Source organism: Pelobates fuscus, chromosome 11 (assembly GCF_036172605.1).
Source record: "Pelobates fuscus isolate aPelFus1 chromosome 11, aPelFus1.pri, whole genome shotgun sequence".
Classification (NCBI taxonomy): domain Eukaryota; kingdom Metazoa; phylum Chordata; class Amphibia; order Anura; family Pelobatidae; genus Pelobates; species Pelobates fuscus.
The window spans coordinates 11,796,630-11,814,063 of record NC_086327.1 but is presented as its reverse complement, the minus strand read 5'-3'; the positions used below and the strand labels follow the sequence as shown (position 1 = coordinate 11,814,063).

General features: G+C 41.5%; 2 protein-coding genes across 2 annotated transcripts in view; one reads left to right on the top strand and one right to left on the bottom strand.

The window, feature by feature from the left end:
- Positions 1 to 16,280, bottom strand: part of SLC2A1 (solute carrier family 2 member 1) — a 142,342-nt gene extending 126,062 nt beyond the window's left edge. Inside the window, exon 1 of the mRNA XM_063436126.1 lies at positions 16,081 to 16,280. Coding sequence (XP_063292196.1) covers positions 16,081 to 16,248 — 168 coding nt within the window. The 5' untranslated portion in view covers positions 16,249 to 16,280. The remainder of the gene's footprint in view (positions 1 to 16,080) is intronic.
- The window catches only part of PHC2 (polyhomeotic homolog 2), a 200,343-nt gene that overhangs the window by 113,423 nt on the left and 69,486 nt on the right, over positions 1 to 17,434 (top strand). The gene's annotated exons all lie outside the window — the stretch shown is intronic.

Genomic DNA, 17,434 nt, shown 5'->3' with positions numbered 1-17,434 from the left:
TATGAGCCAGCACTATAATTAAAAGGGACTGTCACATCTTGGAATATTTATTATTATGTTATCTTATATTGTATTTTTTAACAAATACATGTTTGTGACCCGGAAAATCTAATTAAATTCCAAGTTAATTTGGCAATTTTTAATTGTTTAATGGTGTAATTTCCACAGATGGTTCTGTTTTAATCAATTTTTATTGCCAGTTAATACTTTTATTGATTAACTTCTCACATCATGGCAACAGAAAAACAACTTTTTATACTCTCCATAAGAAATATTTTAGTCAACAAAGCATGTGACTTATATTCCAAGTAATGCATAATTACAGCTGATACAATTTCAGTTTGTTCCGATCTTACAATCAGTAAATATATCTAATGTAATAGAATTAAATCAAACTACCTATTAGGCGATCAATGACAGCCAGGAGGCAATTTGCTGAGTACTCCACCGACATCTAGTGGCTGTTTAGTAAATTAATCATTACATTTTTGTATTTTATGTGCTATTGACAACTGTTAGAATAAACATCCCTCAGTTATTTAGGGGTGAATTGGGATGAAATGATTAATATTATGCATAGTAACCTTGATTGCTGGGGTTTCTTAAACAAATTATCCCCTTTTTTTCCCTAAGGGAATGAATATTGAGCTATTGCAATATTAAGCTATTGCATTTGTCACAGTAATGGGCTGGGGTTCTAAAGTTCCTTGACCCACATCAATAGCCCCTTACAATAGATATTAAGGATCAGGGATTGGCAAGGCACCAGGTCCTAATTGCCCTCACCTTAAAAATTGTTTAATCCTGAGGTGGACAGGTCTCAGTTCTAAATCTATATTTCACAAGGACAAAGGTATACGCAACCCCTGTTCCTTCTACCTCTCCCCATTATCTATATTTAGGCTGTGGTCAGACGGTCCCTTCTCAGTATAAATATCCTCCTCTATACTCCCTAGGACCCAAAGGATTAATATAAATTCATATGTACAGACCTTACATGTATTACTGGGCCATGCACTTTGCTAAATTATACTATACATTATGTATTATCTTATGCAGTTTACATTCTCTCAAAGGTCAATTTTCAGGGCCATGGATCAGCAGAGGGTAGTCCATAGGGGCAGGTGGGGAGTGGCAGTGTTGCCAAGAGAAAAATGGAATCTATTGGTACTAATGATAAGTGTGTGTCTGTAATAATTCTATCTTTCCACCAACCCCTGTATTGTTAGCAGGATATGCTGCTAAGAGGGTGAGCAGCTAATCATGTTGAGACATTTTTGAAAAATTACCCATTACCAGGATTTTTGCGGTCAGCGTCATATCCTGGATATCCTAATAGATAGCCTGCGTATTGTACTGTCTTTTAGGACTGTCATTGAGTAGCAGCAATCAGTAGGTGGAGATGGATTTTTTAAAAGTGTTTATTGTTTCCCACATACATGTATCTATAGTTCTATGACTTTAATCAAGGCATGGTGTTTTATTTGGTTAACTGTTGCGTATATGGGGTTTAGGGGGTGTAGCCCAACAAGCCGGGGGCCAGTGCCAACATATTTAAACTTCACCGCCACCACTGCTCTAAAATCTCTCTTTCTTTCTTACCCTTAGAAATAGGCTCCACAAATAAAAACACATTTAGTTTACTCACACAATTGACTTTTTCTTATTTTTCATCTGCAGGACCGAGATCAGCTTCCTGGTCTGTGTCACTGCAGTGCACATCGTGATATCATGCACAAACTCCGGCAAATTAAAAAATGCATTGTTGGAGGGTTTTAAAATGCACATGGTAACTGTGCTCTCAAATAATGAGGCCAAAAAAATGTCAACTCCTACAGAGCAATCGCGGGCCAGATGCGCTAAAAAAAAAATTATTAATTGCAAAATAATACACAATGCTAGCTAGTAGGTTATAGTACAGTAACTTTTTATTTTTGCAATGTCTGAGTGTACTTGCAGCTGTCTACTAAGACAGACAATAATTGTAGATTCCATATCTGATAATCTGATATGGGAGAAGAAATATGATGAGGCAGCAGAAGGCATGGGAAAGAGTGAAATTAAACAGGGCAGAGACAAAAACTGAGGAAAAGAAAGGAAAGATTGCTCCAAGATGACGTGATGACGCGTTTCGCCCATCATGATGTCCATTAAGTCATCACGCCACCACGTGATCGGACGGAACTCCGAGTTCCAGGAAGTGTAACCTGCAAATTGTTAGAGGCTGGTAGATATCTTTTACATAGCACTGACACGTGGTTATTGGACTTCTATATGGGAACGGTGATCTTTGATTTTATTACAAGAAATAAAGGTTGTTTTACTTTTGATTGAGCTGGCGTCCTGCTACTTTCATCACCATTCAAGTCCTGGGTTGTGGACTACGAGCTGGATAAGTTAGAGCAGGCTTCTACTGCTCTTCCTTTGTGAGTGATATCCCAATCTTAAAATTGTTGGTTTTAATACTTATTTCTTAAACAGTATTACTATACTATGTTTCTCCTATTTGTGCTTTTTTTATATGTGTTCTAACTTGATTTGGAGCACCAAAGGATATTATTTTCTGTAAGTTACTAATTTTGAAATTATTTTTCACTATTCACTTGCAATTTTGCACATATTGTATATTTAATTGACTGTGTTTATATTGTGTATGCACTCTTTTCTTCACTATTTTGATGCACTAATTTGCACTTTAAAATTTTAAAGGTACAGCGCACCTTTTTATTTGTATTTTTAGTCAGTAGAAAGAGACTGAGCCCGACAGCTCCATATCGCATGAGGTTCCACTCCCACTCTCCCATTAAAGTTAGGAAAAGGGAGACTGGGTGGACCTTACTGTTCAAAAATTAATTGTGGTAGACTGGACCGTTCATTGTGACTATTTAACTTTTCTTTGGTTCGGTAGTTGCCGCAATTTCGCATAGCCGAACGCACATGGTCGACGGAATGGCTGCCATTTTCTCTCCCGAACACAAGGAGTGTGGGACAAGGTCGTCAAATGCCTGGAACTCTTTTCGGATAGACGTCCACGTGAACATCGGAGAAACTTCACCGCTACCTGCTCCGTGCCCCGAACAGCTAGGAGAGCGCTCTTCGGGAGAACGAGACTATCAACTAGGGGGAGCACTCACTCCCTGGAAGAAAGGGAATTCCTTTGACGGTGTTCGTAAAGGAACCCCCGAACAAAAACCGGCCATGGCAACACTTTCCATGAAACTGTTTTGGGCTTCAACCTCGTGGCCGGCCCGTCAGAACTTTACCCTGGTGGCGATTTTATTCTACCAAATGGATCTGAGCACTATTTGGCTAACTTGGGCGTTTAGATCCACGCTATCTGGGGATATGACACTTGTGGGGTTACTGTCGATATTGGGGATACTTTTGGACGATTGTAATATTATGTATGGTTCCCTGTAACTGGGAGATAATTGAGTTATAGTTTGGCAGTGGAATGCTATATTTCTGTATGGAGACTCCCTGCTGGGGGTCTGTGTATAAATTGAGCATGTTGTGTCTGAATAAACCAGATGACTCCCAGAACTATGTCTCGTCTAGTTACTAGGGAAATGTCAGGATTACAGTATGATCCAGCACGTAGAATTGTGTAACACAGAGGACTGATAGGTAACGTATACCGGACCTTAGAATGGCAGGACTAACGTACCAAAGAATAGTCAGGAATAGCCAAGGTAAATGGATACAGAAAGAGACACAGCGATAAGGAAAAGCCAGGAGTCAGGGATGCCAGAAAACAGGGAAGTCAAAAACAATGCCAAAAGTCAAAATACCAGAATAACCAGAATCAATAACGCGCACTCGGACAACCACAAGGGAAACCACGACAGGGCACTGAGCAAGAGGAGAACTGGGCCTAGATACCCCTCCTGTGGATCTGATAGGCTGTAAACGGCCTTTGACCCCAAAGGCAGTTACCAGGGTCCTATTTGCATGATTGCTGCTCAGCACAAACTATCCTGTGGATTGATTGCTGCCCGGCACAACTTTTCCTGTCAGAACAGGAAATGATATTAATCACATTTTTATATGCGGAAGAATATGTGACGAGCTTAATCACACAATGGCTGAGAGGGAGAATAGCGGAGGTAACTAATCGGGTCCGCTACAATAATAATAATAAAATTAAAATGAAATGTGTCTGTATGAGTCTGTGTGTGTGTGTGTTCATGTGTGTTAGTGTATTAGGCTGTGTGTTTCCATATCAATGTGTTGTATCTATTGCAATGGTAGTGTGTGGTATATTTCCCTAATAAAGAGGAGCATAAGGGTGGTGCCGGGGGAGAGACAACAAAAAATGCTACAGTGCATGATGGCCCAAAATACATTTCTGCCCCAGGAGCTGTGTATGTGTGGAGTGTCCCTTTTATCTGATTTCTCTTCTAATCCAGCACTGACACAAAACAAGCAGAAATCACAAGTGTTCCATAAAACAGGGCAATCGGGCACTCTGTTAGCAATAGAATGGCATTAATTGTTTATCCTGCAGTAAATTAGCTCAGTGCTGGCTACAGCGAACAAACAAACCGATGATTGTCGCGTCAGCTGTTTTATTGCCCTTTGCTTCCAGTATCGAGGAGACTTTATAGAGTTATTCACACCAGTATAAAATGTCAGTAGTTCAAAGAGAATTTTCCCATTTTGGAAGCTAAGTTTTCAGTTTAGTTATTTTGGTGTAAACTTTGAAATTCCTGATAATTCACACTAACAGTGAGAATTCAAAGTGAATTGAAAGTGAACTTCAAATTCAAGGTACAAATAGCTGAACTAGAAACATCCTCTAAGCCAGCTAATCTTCCAATTTGACTATTTTGGTGTTCGGATCTTGCTGGTGTTTTATGTTTATTTAAATATTTATGTCATAATATTAAGGCTGAAATAAAACAGAGGGACATATGACCATTCATTGTCCCAAATATATACAGTTTGGATTAGTTATTAAACCAGACAATTTGGAGAACCGTCAAAAGGAAATGTAAATTTTAGGTTTAAATATCCAGAGCATTAAAGATAGCAAGCTTGGATACATTTCCCAGTTTAACTGTTTAGCATAAAATGTGCAAATCTCTTGTTGTTTTTCCTTAAGTCCTTCCTCCATTCTAGCAGTGAACCACCAATAGTTCACAGATTGTATAGGATTTAAGAATAAACAAATTGCTTGATTTGATTTTAGTGTTTCTCTCTCCAAAGTCAGCATTGAGGCATTTTTTTTTACCAATAAAAGGAAGAGAAAACGTCAGTCGGACTAATATTGATTTTTCTGCTCGTCCTTTACCGTTGCTAGTGAGATCATAATGATTGCACTGCAATCTGCTACCAGTATTTTCAGCAGCCAATTAGGGCGCAGGTCCCTGTATTATAAGCAGGATGCAATTATTTGCCTTTTACGCTCGTCATCATTTCCATGGAAACAAGTACATCACATAGGATCATGGGAACTGGTATCAGTCGTTCCTCATCCAGTGTTTAACCCTTCATTTTCCACAGATGTCGAGTTCATTCTAGCAGGAAATAGTACGCACGCTACGTGCTCTGACTGCATAGCGCTCCCACGCCTTTCCTTAAGAGATTTTACACCGACGCCAACACAGACCTCCCCATCTGCTGGATCTAACGAAGTCTTCAAACGATGCATGGAGACAACATTCACAAATCTGAGTTTGTCAATTTTGTTGCTTTCACTTCGGGTTTAATAGCTAATTGATCCTAATCTTTGATAAAGGTAAACACGGATGGTAAAGTAAAAGAAACGATTATTGGTTTATAAAGATCTTTCAGAGTTATTCTTTTTCAATAAACAGAGCATTGTCACTGTAGCAAATCAAGTTTTTATATATACACACAACCTTGTAATGCCTTGAAGTACCAGATTATATTGTATCCTACATGCACCTTTCAAATAGTATAATATGCCATTCATCCAGTTATAGTCAGCCTTAAAGGAACACTATAGTCACCTAAATTACTTTAGCTAAATAAAGCAGTTTTAGTGTATAGATCATTCCCCTGCAATTTCACTGCTCAATTCACTGTCATTTAGGAGTTAAATCACTTTGTTTCTGTTTATGCAGCCCTAGCCACACCTCCCCTGGCTATGATTGACAGAGCCTGCATGAAAAAAAACTGGTTTCACTCAAAACAGATGTAATTTACCTTAAATAATTGTATCTCAGTCTCTAAATTGAACTTTAATCACATACAGGAGGCTCTTGCAGGGTCTAGCAAGCTATTAACAGAGCAGGGGATAAGAACATCTTAATTAAAAAGAACTTGCAATAAAGAAAGCCTAAATAGGGCTCTCTTTACAGGAAGTGTTTATGGAAGGCTGTGCAAGTCACATGCAGGGAGGTGTGACTAGGGTTCATAAACAAAGGGATGTAACTCCTAAATGGCAGAGTATTGAGCAGTGAGGCTGCAGGGGCATGTTCTATACACCAAAACTGCTTCATTAAGCTAAAGTTGTTTAGGTGACTATAGTGTCCCTTTAAACAAAGGAAAACATACATTTTCAATGAACTAAAACTAGCAAAACATCACTTGTTATATTTAAAGGATACATATATATATATATATATAATAATAATATTAGTTGTTCCCTCCAGGTCATCTGTTTGGCTTCAGGGGATAAAAAAAAACAAAAAAACATCCATATCTAAAAATCACTGCATTAAGTTGAAGTGAAGTGTTTCGACTATCCCTCTAATGACAAAACACGGATAAAAGCCAGTTCAGATGAAAATGATTCATGTAATGAAAACTGAGAATTTCAGAAAAACACATCCATCACGCTAAGACGCAGGTAACCAGGAGATCATCATGGTTACAGAGAGACAGGGAGCCGAGCGAATATCTGTGACATACAATATCAACTACTGCAAACATTATTAAGAAATAAGTGGCGCAGAAAATATAAAAAACAGCCGAGTGTATTGTCATTAAATACACTCCTTAAATATTTATTATCACAGAGATTATAATATACCTTTTCGGTATATCATGAATAGGTCTTTTTACAAAGGTAAATAAACCCTGTATGGTACGAACATAAAGATACTATAGTGTAATATGTAAATATAAATAGTGCGGCAAAACAATGAAATGGAATTTACAGAGCCATTTTAAAGATTGCATTTCATCTACAAACAGAAATAGCTGGAAAATGGAGTTTCATTCATCTGGTTTACTTACAGTGAAAACTCATTTTTCCAGCTATCGCTGTTTGTGGATGAGATGAACCTTTAGGTGCATCTTGCAAATTACATGGGGTGTAATTAATCAAAATGTCTGTTCTAAAAAGTGTTGCAAAATTCACAAAAGTGAAGTAACCCACAATGGAATGTGCCTCCTGGTTCCCTATATTAATACGTAATTAATACACTCCACTGCCCAAATAGAAGAAAAATTACTACTTAGTAGACATAAATGAAATGATGCTTTGTTTTCATAGGGCGTAGGGATCGACCGATATTGATTTTTAAGAGCCGATACCAATAACCTGTGAACTTCAGGCCGATAGCCGGTAACTTACCGATACCAATATTCTGTACATTCACCGTTTAGAAAACATAAACTATTTCTACACAAATCTACTGTTTACTGAACATGTTAATTATTTATTTTTTTGCAAAGCTTTTTTTTTTTATATTAAGGTAAAAGCACAAAATATACATGCCAGTCAACATTGTTTTATGGTTTCAAGAATATATGTGTGTGTAGTGGATGCAATGAGAATATTTGATTAGTGAATGCAGTGTGTGTGTGTGTTTGTGTAGTGGATGCAGTGTGTGTTTGTGTAGTGTGTATATAATGAATGCAGTGTGTGCGTTTGTGTAGTGTGTGTATAGCTAATGCAGTGTGTTTGTGTAGTGTGTATGTAGTGTGTATATAGTGAATGCAGTGTGTGTTTGTGTAGTGTGTATATAGTGAATGCAGTGTGTGTTTGTGTAGTGTGTATATAGTGAATGCAGTGTGTGTTTGTGTAGTGTGTATATAGTGAATGCAGTGTGTGTGTTTGTGTAGTGTGTGTATAGTGAATGCAGTGTTTGTGTAGTGTGTATGTAGTGTGTATATAATGAATGCAGTGTGTGTTTGTGTAGTGTGTATATAATGAATGCAGTGTGTGTTTGTGTAGTGTGTATATAATGAATGCAGTGTGTGTTTGTGTAGTGTGTATATAATGAATGCAGCGTGTGTTTGTGTAGTGTGTGTATAGTGAATGCAGTGTGTTTGTGTAGTGTGTATATAATGAATGCAGCGTGTGTGTGTGTGTATAGTGAATGCAGTGTGTTTGTGTAGTGTGTATATAATGAATGCAGCGTGTGTGTGTATAGTGAATGCAGTGTGTGTGTGTGTAGTGTGTGAATAGTGCATGCAGTGTATTTTTGTAGTGTGTATATAATGAATGCGTAGTGTGTGCATAGTGAATGCAGTGTGCTTGTTGAGTGTGTATATAATGAATGCAGTGAGTTTTTGTGTAGGTATGTAATGTGTGTAAAATAGAGGGGAAGAGGGGCATTTAAAATTTTTTAATATTTAATTTTTTTAACATTTTGTTTGAATCCCCTCCCTGCTTCTTACCTGGCCAGTGAGGGAGAATATGAAATTCCCTGGTGGTCTGGTGACATGAACTGTGCGGAGGGGCCCCAGCAACACTCTTACTTACCAGCAGCTCCCCAGTCTAACTCTCGCGGCCTGTGTGCAGAGCGTAGCGTTGCTATGTTAACCCGTGGCAGCGCTCTGACGGCCACGGGACTCGCGGGATTTAGACAGGGGAGCTGCTGGGAAGGTAAGTAAGAGTGTGCTGTGGGCCCTTCAGGAACACCGGGCCTTGAGTTTAGCTCCACTGAGCTAACCAAACCTGGAAATAACAGGGCCAGATGTCTGATTGACAGCCAGGGGGGTATAACAAGGTTAATGTATAAAAGTGCAGATTTCTGTTAAAAACTGCACTTTTGGTAAAATAAAAAAAGAGGGGACACTCTTCACACACAAAACACTACAGCAAGCTTAACTTCTTTAGGCGTTTGAAGTGTCTCTTTAAGACCACATTTTAGAAAATAATTTGATAAATCTCGCTTAATCTCTCTCCTTTGGAAATCACATGTTAGTTTATTGATTCAAAGAGAGATCTGACTGCCGTTCTGGGGTGAGGAAGGATTTCTTTCCTAGTTTGTGCTTCAGACTGAGTTTTTTTGCCTTGTTTTGGATCAACTGCAAAAAACAGATGTGAGAAAGGCTCTCTTTTCAGCCTATGTAACATGGTGTTCTGTATACACAGCATCAAACCCTTACAATACACAGGACGGTGTTATAGGCAGCATCCCATCCCAAACAATACACAGTATGATATATAAATCATCTCTTGCACTCTATATGCGGGAGGGAATGCATTTACTGCTTACTGATAGTCGATAATTCCTAGGTGACCTTCACAAGGTCAGACGTACTCTCCATTTACCTTGGAGTCTTTTGCATTCATTTCCCTTTACAGTTTTAAGAATTAATGCCATTGAGTTGGCCTTTTAATGAAGAGAAATCCTGCAGCGGTATCGTATGTTTAATGATGTAATAGGATACCACATGACACACAAATGCAATGAATAAATACCCAATGGAAAAAAGCGCAAGTGCAGGGTATCTTTTAATCTATCCATTTATTTTATAGGAACTGTGTGTGCTATATGTACCTGTTATCTTAGCAGCCAAACTGCTAAAAATGAGGTATAAATTACAAATCAGAATTCAAAACTCCAAACGTCCGCAGGGGCCGTTATTTCCAATAACTATAGAAAATATGAAACAATTATTAGGCATCAGAGGGATTTCATCACAAACTCCAAATTGTACTGAGTTGAAATCTAAATAGCAAAATTGAAGGTAAAATAGTCACGTTGTGACTCTAAGTGGTGAACTCTGTTGAGTTAGAGATTTTATTTCCAAATCAGGTAATTATGCCTACATTTTGCTATCTGGATTTTGATACGCTATGACTTGGAGTTTAGAATAAAACCTAAAGATGGAATCACAATGCATTCTTTGGTTGTAGCCAAATCCTAATAAATCAAGAACATCATGGATTTGTGTGTAGACTTGTGCAAAGTTTGTTTCTGGCAGTTCATCAAAGTTAAATTGATTTAAAAAGGATACTGCAGGCACTGTAGCTGATTAATCACATTGAAGTAGTTATAGTCTCTGGATTCCCGTGGCGTTGTACTTCAATTCAGCATTAAGCTGTTTTAACGCCCATCCTCTCTGCACTGCTTGAGCAAATGAGGAAGCATTAGCCTGAGCAGCAATTGGTGGCTGTAATTGGCTAAGAGTGCCTATCACAGTGCCCATTGCTAGTATGAATCATTATAGCCGCAAGGAAGTGTGTATGGCCTTAGCCATACCTCCAGTGGGGGCTTGGATAAGGAAATCCAGGGACCCTCAGTAATTAAACTCATTAAACTGCTTGAAAATGGTTTAACACGGAATTGAGGGACAGTGCCAGGGGACTATAACCAATTTAATGAGTTGAAATGGTTATGGTGACTACTGTGTCCACACACAAACAAAGCCCACGCACAAACAAATCAATCTGTTGAATGAATAACACCCCACACGTAATTCCCGGGAAAATCGATTTGTTCGGGTCAGACGGAGAGAGCATCTGTACTAGCAGCTGTTTGGTTAAAAAAAAACTTTGGCTATATGAGTTCATCCAATTTCGTTCTTATTTGTATTTGTTGTGTTTTTTTAGAATAGAACAATGCAATTTGCTTGGAATACTGACTATGTTTCTACAGCTGCCAACAGTATTACAGGTACGTAGTGGCAGGCCTGATTACATAGTTTGACATTTTCTGGGCAGATGTACTTGACTTGTATTGCATTCCCTTTATATCAAATTATCATTATACATGTTTCTATCCCAAAGGTAAACTTTTTTTGCCTTGTTTGAATTTTTGAGGTATGTCTATTGTACCTTGTACATATTTGGTAACAAAGACACGTGGATTGGGGAGGTGGGGGTGGGGGGTGTCACTAAAATGCTGGTGGTTGTGATTTGACCATCATCTTAAGTTAGCTCCATGAAAATGGGAGGTTTGGGCAGGTCCATTATTCTAGTCTACGTGTTTTAACTTGGTTAGAAAGTCTTAACTCTCTTTTAAGTTAATAATTCTAACATGTGACACCAGGAGGGACAGAATGAAACTTGGGGACATATGGGTAAAGATGGGTGCAACGCTATTATCTAGGGTGATGTTTGGCATGACAGTAAGAGTCAGTGGGCTGCTAGGATGAAGATGGGTGTGACGTTAAAGGGACAGTATGACATAAGAGTCAATATGGACGTGACATTAGGATTGCTTGTGTGACACCAGGATGGAAATCATTGACATTAGAAGGGGTAGTTTGACACAAGAGAAATATTATTTGTGACATCGGAATGTAATTCTGTTTGTGTGACACTATACAGGGCAGCGTTACTCTGTGTGTGACACTATACAGGACAGTGTTACTCTGTGTGTGACACTATACAGGGCAGCGTTACTCTGTGTGTGACACTATACAGGACAGTGTTACTCTGTGTGTGACACTATACAGGACAGTGTTACTCTGTGTGTGACACTATACAGGACAGTGTTACTCTGTGTGTGACACTATACAGGGCAGCGTTACTCTGTGTGTGACACTATACAGGACAGTGTTACTCTGTGTGTGACACTATACAGGACAGTATTACTCTGTGTGTGACACTATACAGGGCAGCGTTACTCTATGTGTGACACTATACAGGGCAGCGTTACTCTGTGTATGACACTTTACAGGACAGTGTTACTCTGGGTGTGTGACACTATACAGGACAGTGTTACTCTATGTAATGCTGTGTGTGTGACACTATACAGGACAGTGTTACTCTGAGTGTGTGACACTATACAGGACAGTGTTACTCTGTGTGTGACACTATACAGGACAGTGTTACTCTGTGTGTGACACTATACAGGGCAGCGTTACTCTATGTGTGACACTATACAGGGCAGCGTTACTCTGTGTGTGACACTTTACAGGACAGCGTTACTCTGAGTGTGTGACACTATACAGGACAGTGTTACTCTGAGTGTGTGACACTATACAGGACAGCTTACTCTGTGTGTGACACTATACAGGGCAGTGTTACTTTATGTAAAATTGAGTGTGTGACTCTATACAGGGCAGTGTTACTCTGTGTGTGTGACACTATACAGGGCAGTGTTACTTTATGTAAAATTGAGTGTGTGACACTATACAGGACAGTGTTACTCTATGTGATGTTTAATGTGTGACACTATACAGGACAGCGTTACTCTGTGTGATGTTCAATGTGTGACACTATACAGGACAGTGTTACTCTATGTAAAATTGAGTGTGTGACACTATACAGGACAGTGTTACTCTATGTGATGCTGGGTGTGACACTATACAGGACAGTGTTACTCTATGTGATGCTGGGTGTGTGACACTATACAGGACAGCGTTACTCTATGTGATGTTCAATGTGTGACACTATACAGGACAGTGTTACTCTATGTAAAATTGAGTGTGTGACACTATACAGGACAGTGTTACTCTATGTGATGTTTAATGTGTGACACTATACAGGACAGCGTTACTCTGTGTGTGACACTATACAGGGCAGTGTTACTCTATGTGATGCTGGGTGTGACACTATACAGGACAGTGTTACTCTATGTGATGCTGGGTGTGACACTATACAGGACAGTGTTACTCTATGTGATGCTGGGTGTGTGACACTATACAGGACAGTGTTACTCTATGTGATGCTGGGTGTGTGGCACTATACAGGACAGTGTTACTCTATGTGATGCTGGGTGTGTGACACTATACAGGATAGAGTTACTCTATGTGATGCTGGGTGTGACACTATACAGGACAGTGTTACTCTATGTGATGCTGGGTGTGACACTATACAGGACAGTGTTACTCTATGTGATGCTGGGTGTGACACTATACAGGACAGCGTTACTCTGGGTGTGTGACACTATACAGGACAGTGTCACTCTATGTAATGCTGTATGTGTGTGACACTATACAGGGCAGTGTTACTCTGTGTGATGCTGGGTGTGACACTATACAGGATAGTGTTACTCTATGTGATGCTGGGTGTGTGACACTATACAGGACAGTGTTACTCTATGTGATGCTGGGTGTGACACTATACAGGATAGAGTTACTCTATGTAATGCTGGGTGTGTGACACTATACAGGACAGTGTTACTCTATGTGATGCTGGGTGTGTGACACTATACAGGACAGTGTTACTCTATGTGATGCTGGGTGTGTGACACTATACAGGACAGTGTTACTCTATGTGATCTTCAATGTGTGACACTATACAGGGCAGCGTTACTCTGGGTGTGTGACACTATACAGGACAGTGTCACTCTATGTAATGCTGTATGTGTGTGACACTTTACAGGACAGTGTTACTCTGTGTGATGCTGGGTGTGACACTATACAGGACAGTGTTACTCTATGTGATGCTGGGTGTGACACTATACAGGACAGTGTTACTCTATGTGATGCTGGGTGTGTGACACTATACAGGACAGTGTTACTCTATGTGATGCTGGGTGTGTGACACTATACAGGACAGTGTTACTCTATGTGATGATGGGTGTGTGACACTATACAGGACAGTGTTACTCTATGTGATCTTCAATGTGTGACACTATACAGGGCAGCGTTACTCTGGGTGTGTGACACTATACAGGACAGTGTCACTCTATGTAATGCTGTATGTGTGTGACACTTTACAGGACAGTGTTACTCTGTGTGATGCTGGGTGTGACACTATACAGGACAGTGTTACTCTATGTGATGCTGGGTGTGACACTATACAGGACAGTGTTACTCTATGTGATGCTGGGTGTGTGACACTATACAGGACAGTGTTACTCTATGTGATGCTGGGTGTGTGACACTATACAGGACAGTGTTACTCTATGTGATGCTGGGTGTGTGACACTATACAGGACAGTGTTACTCTATGTGATGCTGGGTGTGACACTATACAGGACAGTGTTACTCTATGTGATGCTGGGTGTGTGACACTATACAGGACAGTGTTACTCTATGTGATGCTGGGTGTGTGACACTATACAGGATAGAGTTACTCTATGTGATGCTGGGTGTGACACTATACAGGACAGTGTTACTCTATGTGATGCTGGGTGTGACACTATACAGGACAGTGTTACTCTATGTGATGCTGGGTGTGACACTATACAGGACAGTGTTACTCTATGTGATGCTGGGTGTGACACTATACAGGACAGTGTTACTCTATGTGATGCTGGGTGTGTGACACTATACAGGACAGTGTTACTCTATGTGATGCTGGGTGTGACACTATACAGGACAGTGTTACTCTATGTGATGCTGGGTGTGACACTATACAGGACAGTGTTACTCTATGTGATGCTGGGTGTGTGACACTATACAGGACAGTGTTACTCTATGTGATGCTGGGTGTGTGACACTATACAGGACAGTGTTACTCTATGTGATGATGGGTGTGTGACACTATACAGGACAGTGTTACTCTATGTGATCTTCAATGTGTGACACTATACAGGGCAGCGTTACTCTGGGTGTGTGACACTATACAGGACAGTGTCACTCTATGTAATGCTGTATGTGTGTGACACTTTACAGGACAGTGTTACTCTGTGTGATGCTGGGTGTGACACTATACAGGACAGTGTTACTCTATGTGATGCTGGGTGTGACACTATACAGGACAGTGTTACTCTATGTGATGCTGGGTGTGTGACACTATACAGGACAGTGTTACTCTATGTGATGCTGGGTGTGTGACACTATACAGGACAGTGTTACTCTATGTGATGCTGGGTGTGTGACACTATACAGGATAGAGTTACTCTATGTGATGCTGGGTGTGACACTATACAGGACAGTGTTACTCTATGTGATGCTGGGTGTGACACTATACAGGACAGTGTTACTCTATGTGATGCTGGGTGTGACACTATACAGGACAGTGTTACTCTATGTGATGCTGGGTGTGACACTATACAGGACAGTGTTACTCTATGTGATGCTGGGTGTGACACTATACAGGACTGTGTTACTCTATGTGATGCTGGGTGTGTGACACTATACAGGACAGTGTTACTCTATGTGATGCTGGGTGTGACACTATACAGGACAGTGTTACTCTATGTGATGCTGGGTGTGACACTATACAGGACTGTGTTACTCTATGTGATGCTGGGTGTGTGACACTATACAGGACAGTGTTCCTCTATGTGATGCTGGGTGTGACACTATACAGGACAGTGTTACTCTATGTGATGCTGGGTGTGTGACACGAGACGAATGAAGGATGAGTGTGTTACTAGGTCAGTGTTACATGATGGCTGCAAGTGTGACATTTAGATTGTGGGCTTGGCAGTGGGATGATTCTGAATGATGCTCTGTGTGACTCTGGGGATATTTTGTGTGATGCTCTGTGTTTTGCCTCTGGTGATGCTGTGTGTATTGCTTTGTGTGTTTTGACCCTGGGGATGCTGTGTGTACGTAATGATGTGTATGTGATTCTGTGTGTGTTTTGACTCACAATGCTGTATGTGTGATGCTGTGGTGTGTTGGACTCGGGTGATGCTGTATGTGTGATGCTGTGTGTATTTTGACCCTGGTGATGCTGTGTCTGCAATGCTGTATGTGTGATGCTGTGTGTGTTTTGACCCTGGTGATGATGTGTGTGCAATGCTGTATGTGTGATGCTGTGTGTATTTTGACCCTGGTGATGCTGTGTGTGCAATGCTGTATGTGTGTTTTGACCCTGGTGAGGCTGTGTGTGCAATGCTCTATGTGTGATGCTGTGTGTGTGTTTTGACCCTGGTGATGCTGTGTGTGCAATGCTGTATGTGTGATGCTGTGTGTTTTGACCGTGGTGATGCTGTGTGTGTTCTGACCCTGGTGATGCTGTGTGTGTTCTGACCCTGGTGATGCTGTGTACGTGACATTTTCATACTCCCAGCAGCTGTTCCTTACCTTGCTATCCCCGGGTCCGTGCACCAGGCTGGTGTTCTCGTTAGCGACAGGTTTTGGCGGAGGCTCTTTCTCCTCTGGCTGCATGTTTTGGGCTGGTGGAGCAGGCTGGCTGCTGGGGATATTCTCGCTCTCAGTATCCAGCTTTGCGGCTGCTTCTTCCTTCTCCATGATTTCAGCTTTCCAAGTGACAGTCTTTCTCCACCTACTCATGCAATTCTTCACTCCTCCTCCCCTCTCTGCTCTTCATCCCTCCCTCCCAGCTTCTCACACCACCTGCACTCCATCCCTCCCTCCCAGCTTCCCACTCCACCTGCACTCCTTTGCTCCTTCCTAACTCCGACAAAACCTGCACCCCTTCAGCCCCCACTTCACCTGCACTCCCCATCCCCTTTCAGCTTACTCCACTTGCACTACCCTTCTGTTCCAGCCAACCACTCCACCTGTGCTCCCCCTCCCCACTCAACCCCAACCCCCCTGCATTCGCCCTCCCAGCCCTTCACACCTCCTGCACTCCCCCACCACACCTGCACTCCCCTTCCAAGCTCCCAACCCACCTGCACTAACCTTCGCCTCCCAGCCCATCATTTTACTTGCACACCATTTCAACCCACACCCCACCTGTATTCATCCTTCCAGCCCTCCACACCACCTGCACTCCCCTTCCCCACTCCCACCCCACCTGTACTCCCCATCCCTGCTCCCACCCCACCTGCACTCACCTTCCCCTCCCAGCCCCCTACTCCATCCCAGCCAGGTACTCTACCCCCTACATACACGCACTTCCTTGCCTTTTCTACCCGCAAATCCAGCTGCACCCCATTCCTTTACAATATCTGCACCTTTACAATGGGTCCATTTCCTCTTCTTTATAGCCCTTCTACTACATCCCCTCTCCTAGCCCCTTACTCTACCTACAACACTCTCCAATTTCAGCTTCCAACTTGAGCTGCACTCCCACTCCACTTTATCCACTGTTTTTACCAGCATTTCTCCTTGCACTCCTCGTGCACTGCACACACTGTGCTCCCCTCAATCCTCCTGCACTCCTTGTACGGCCCCACTCTTAGTACACACCACTCGTCCGGTACCAGCTATCCTACACCATCCTTTTTACCCCCACTCTGTCTATGTTCCCTGGCTTATACATACCCTCTCCTCCCCCCAACCCTCCCTGCACTCTCTATCCTCTTCCAAGCTTATTACCCACCTCCCCTCCTGCACTCCATGTACAGCCCCAGTCTTAGTACCCATCACTCCTCCAGCACCAGGTATCCTATACCAGCCTTATTACCCCCCCCACTCCTCCTACATTCCCTGTTTTCTCCCAGGGTTATTATCACCAACCCTCCCCCCC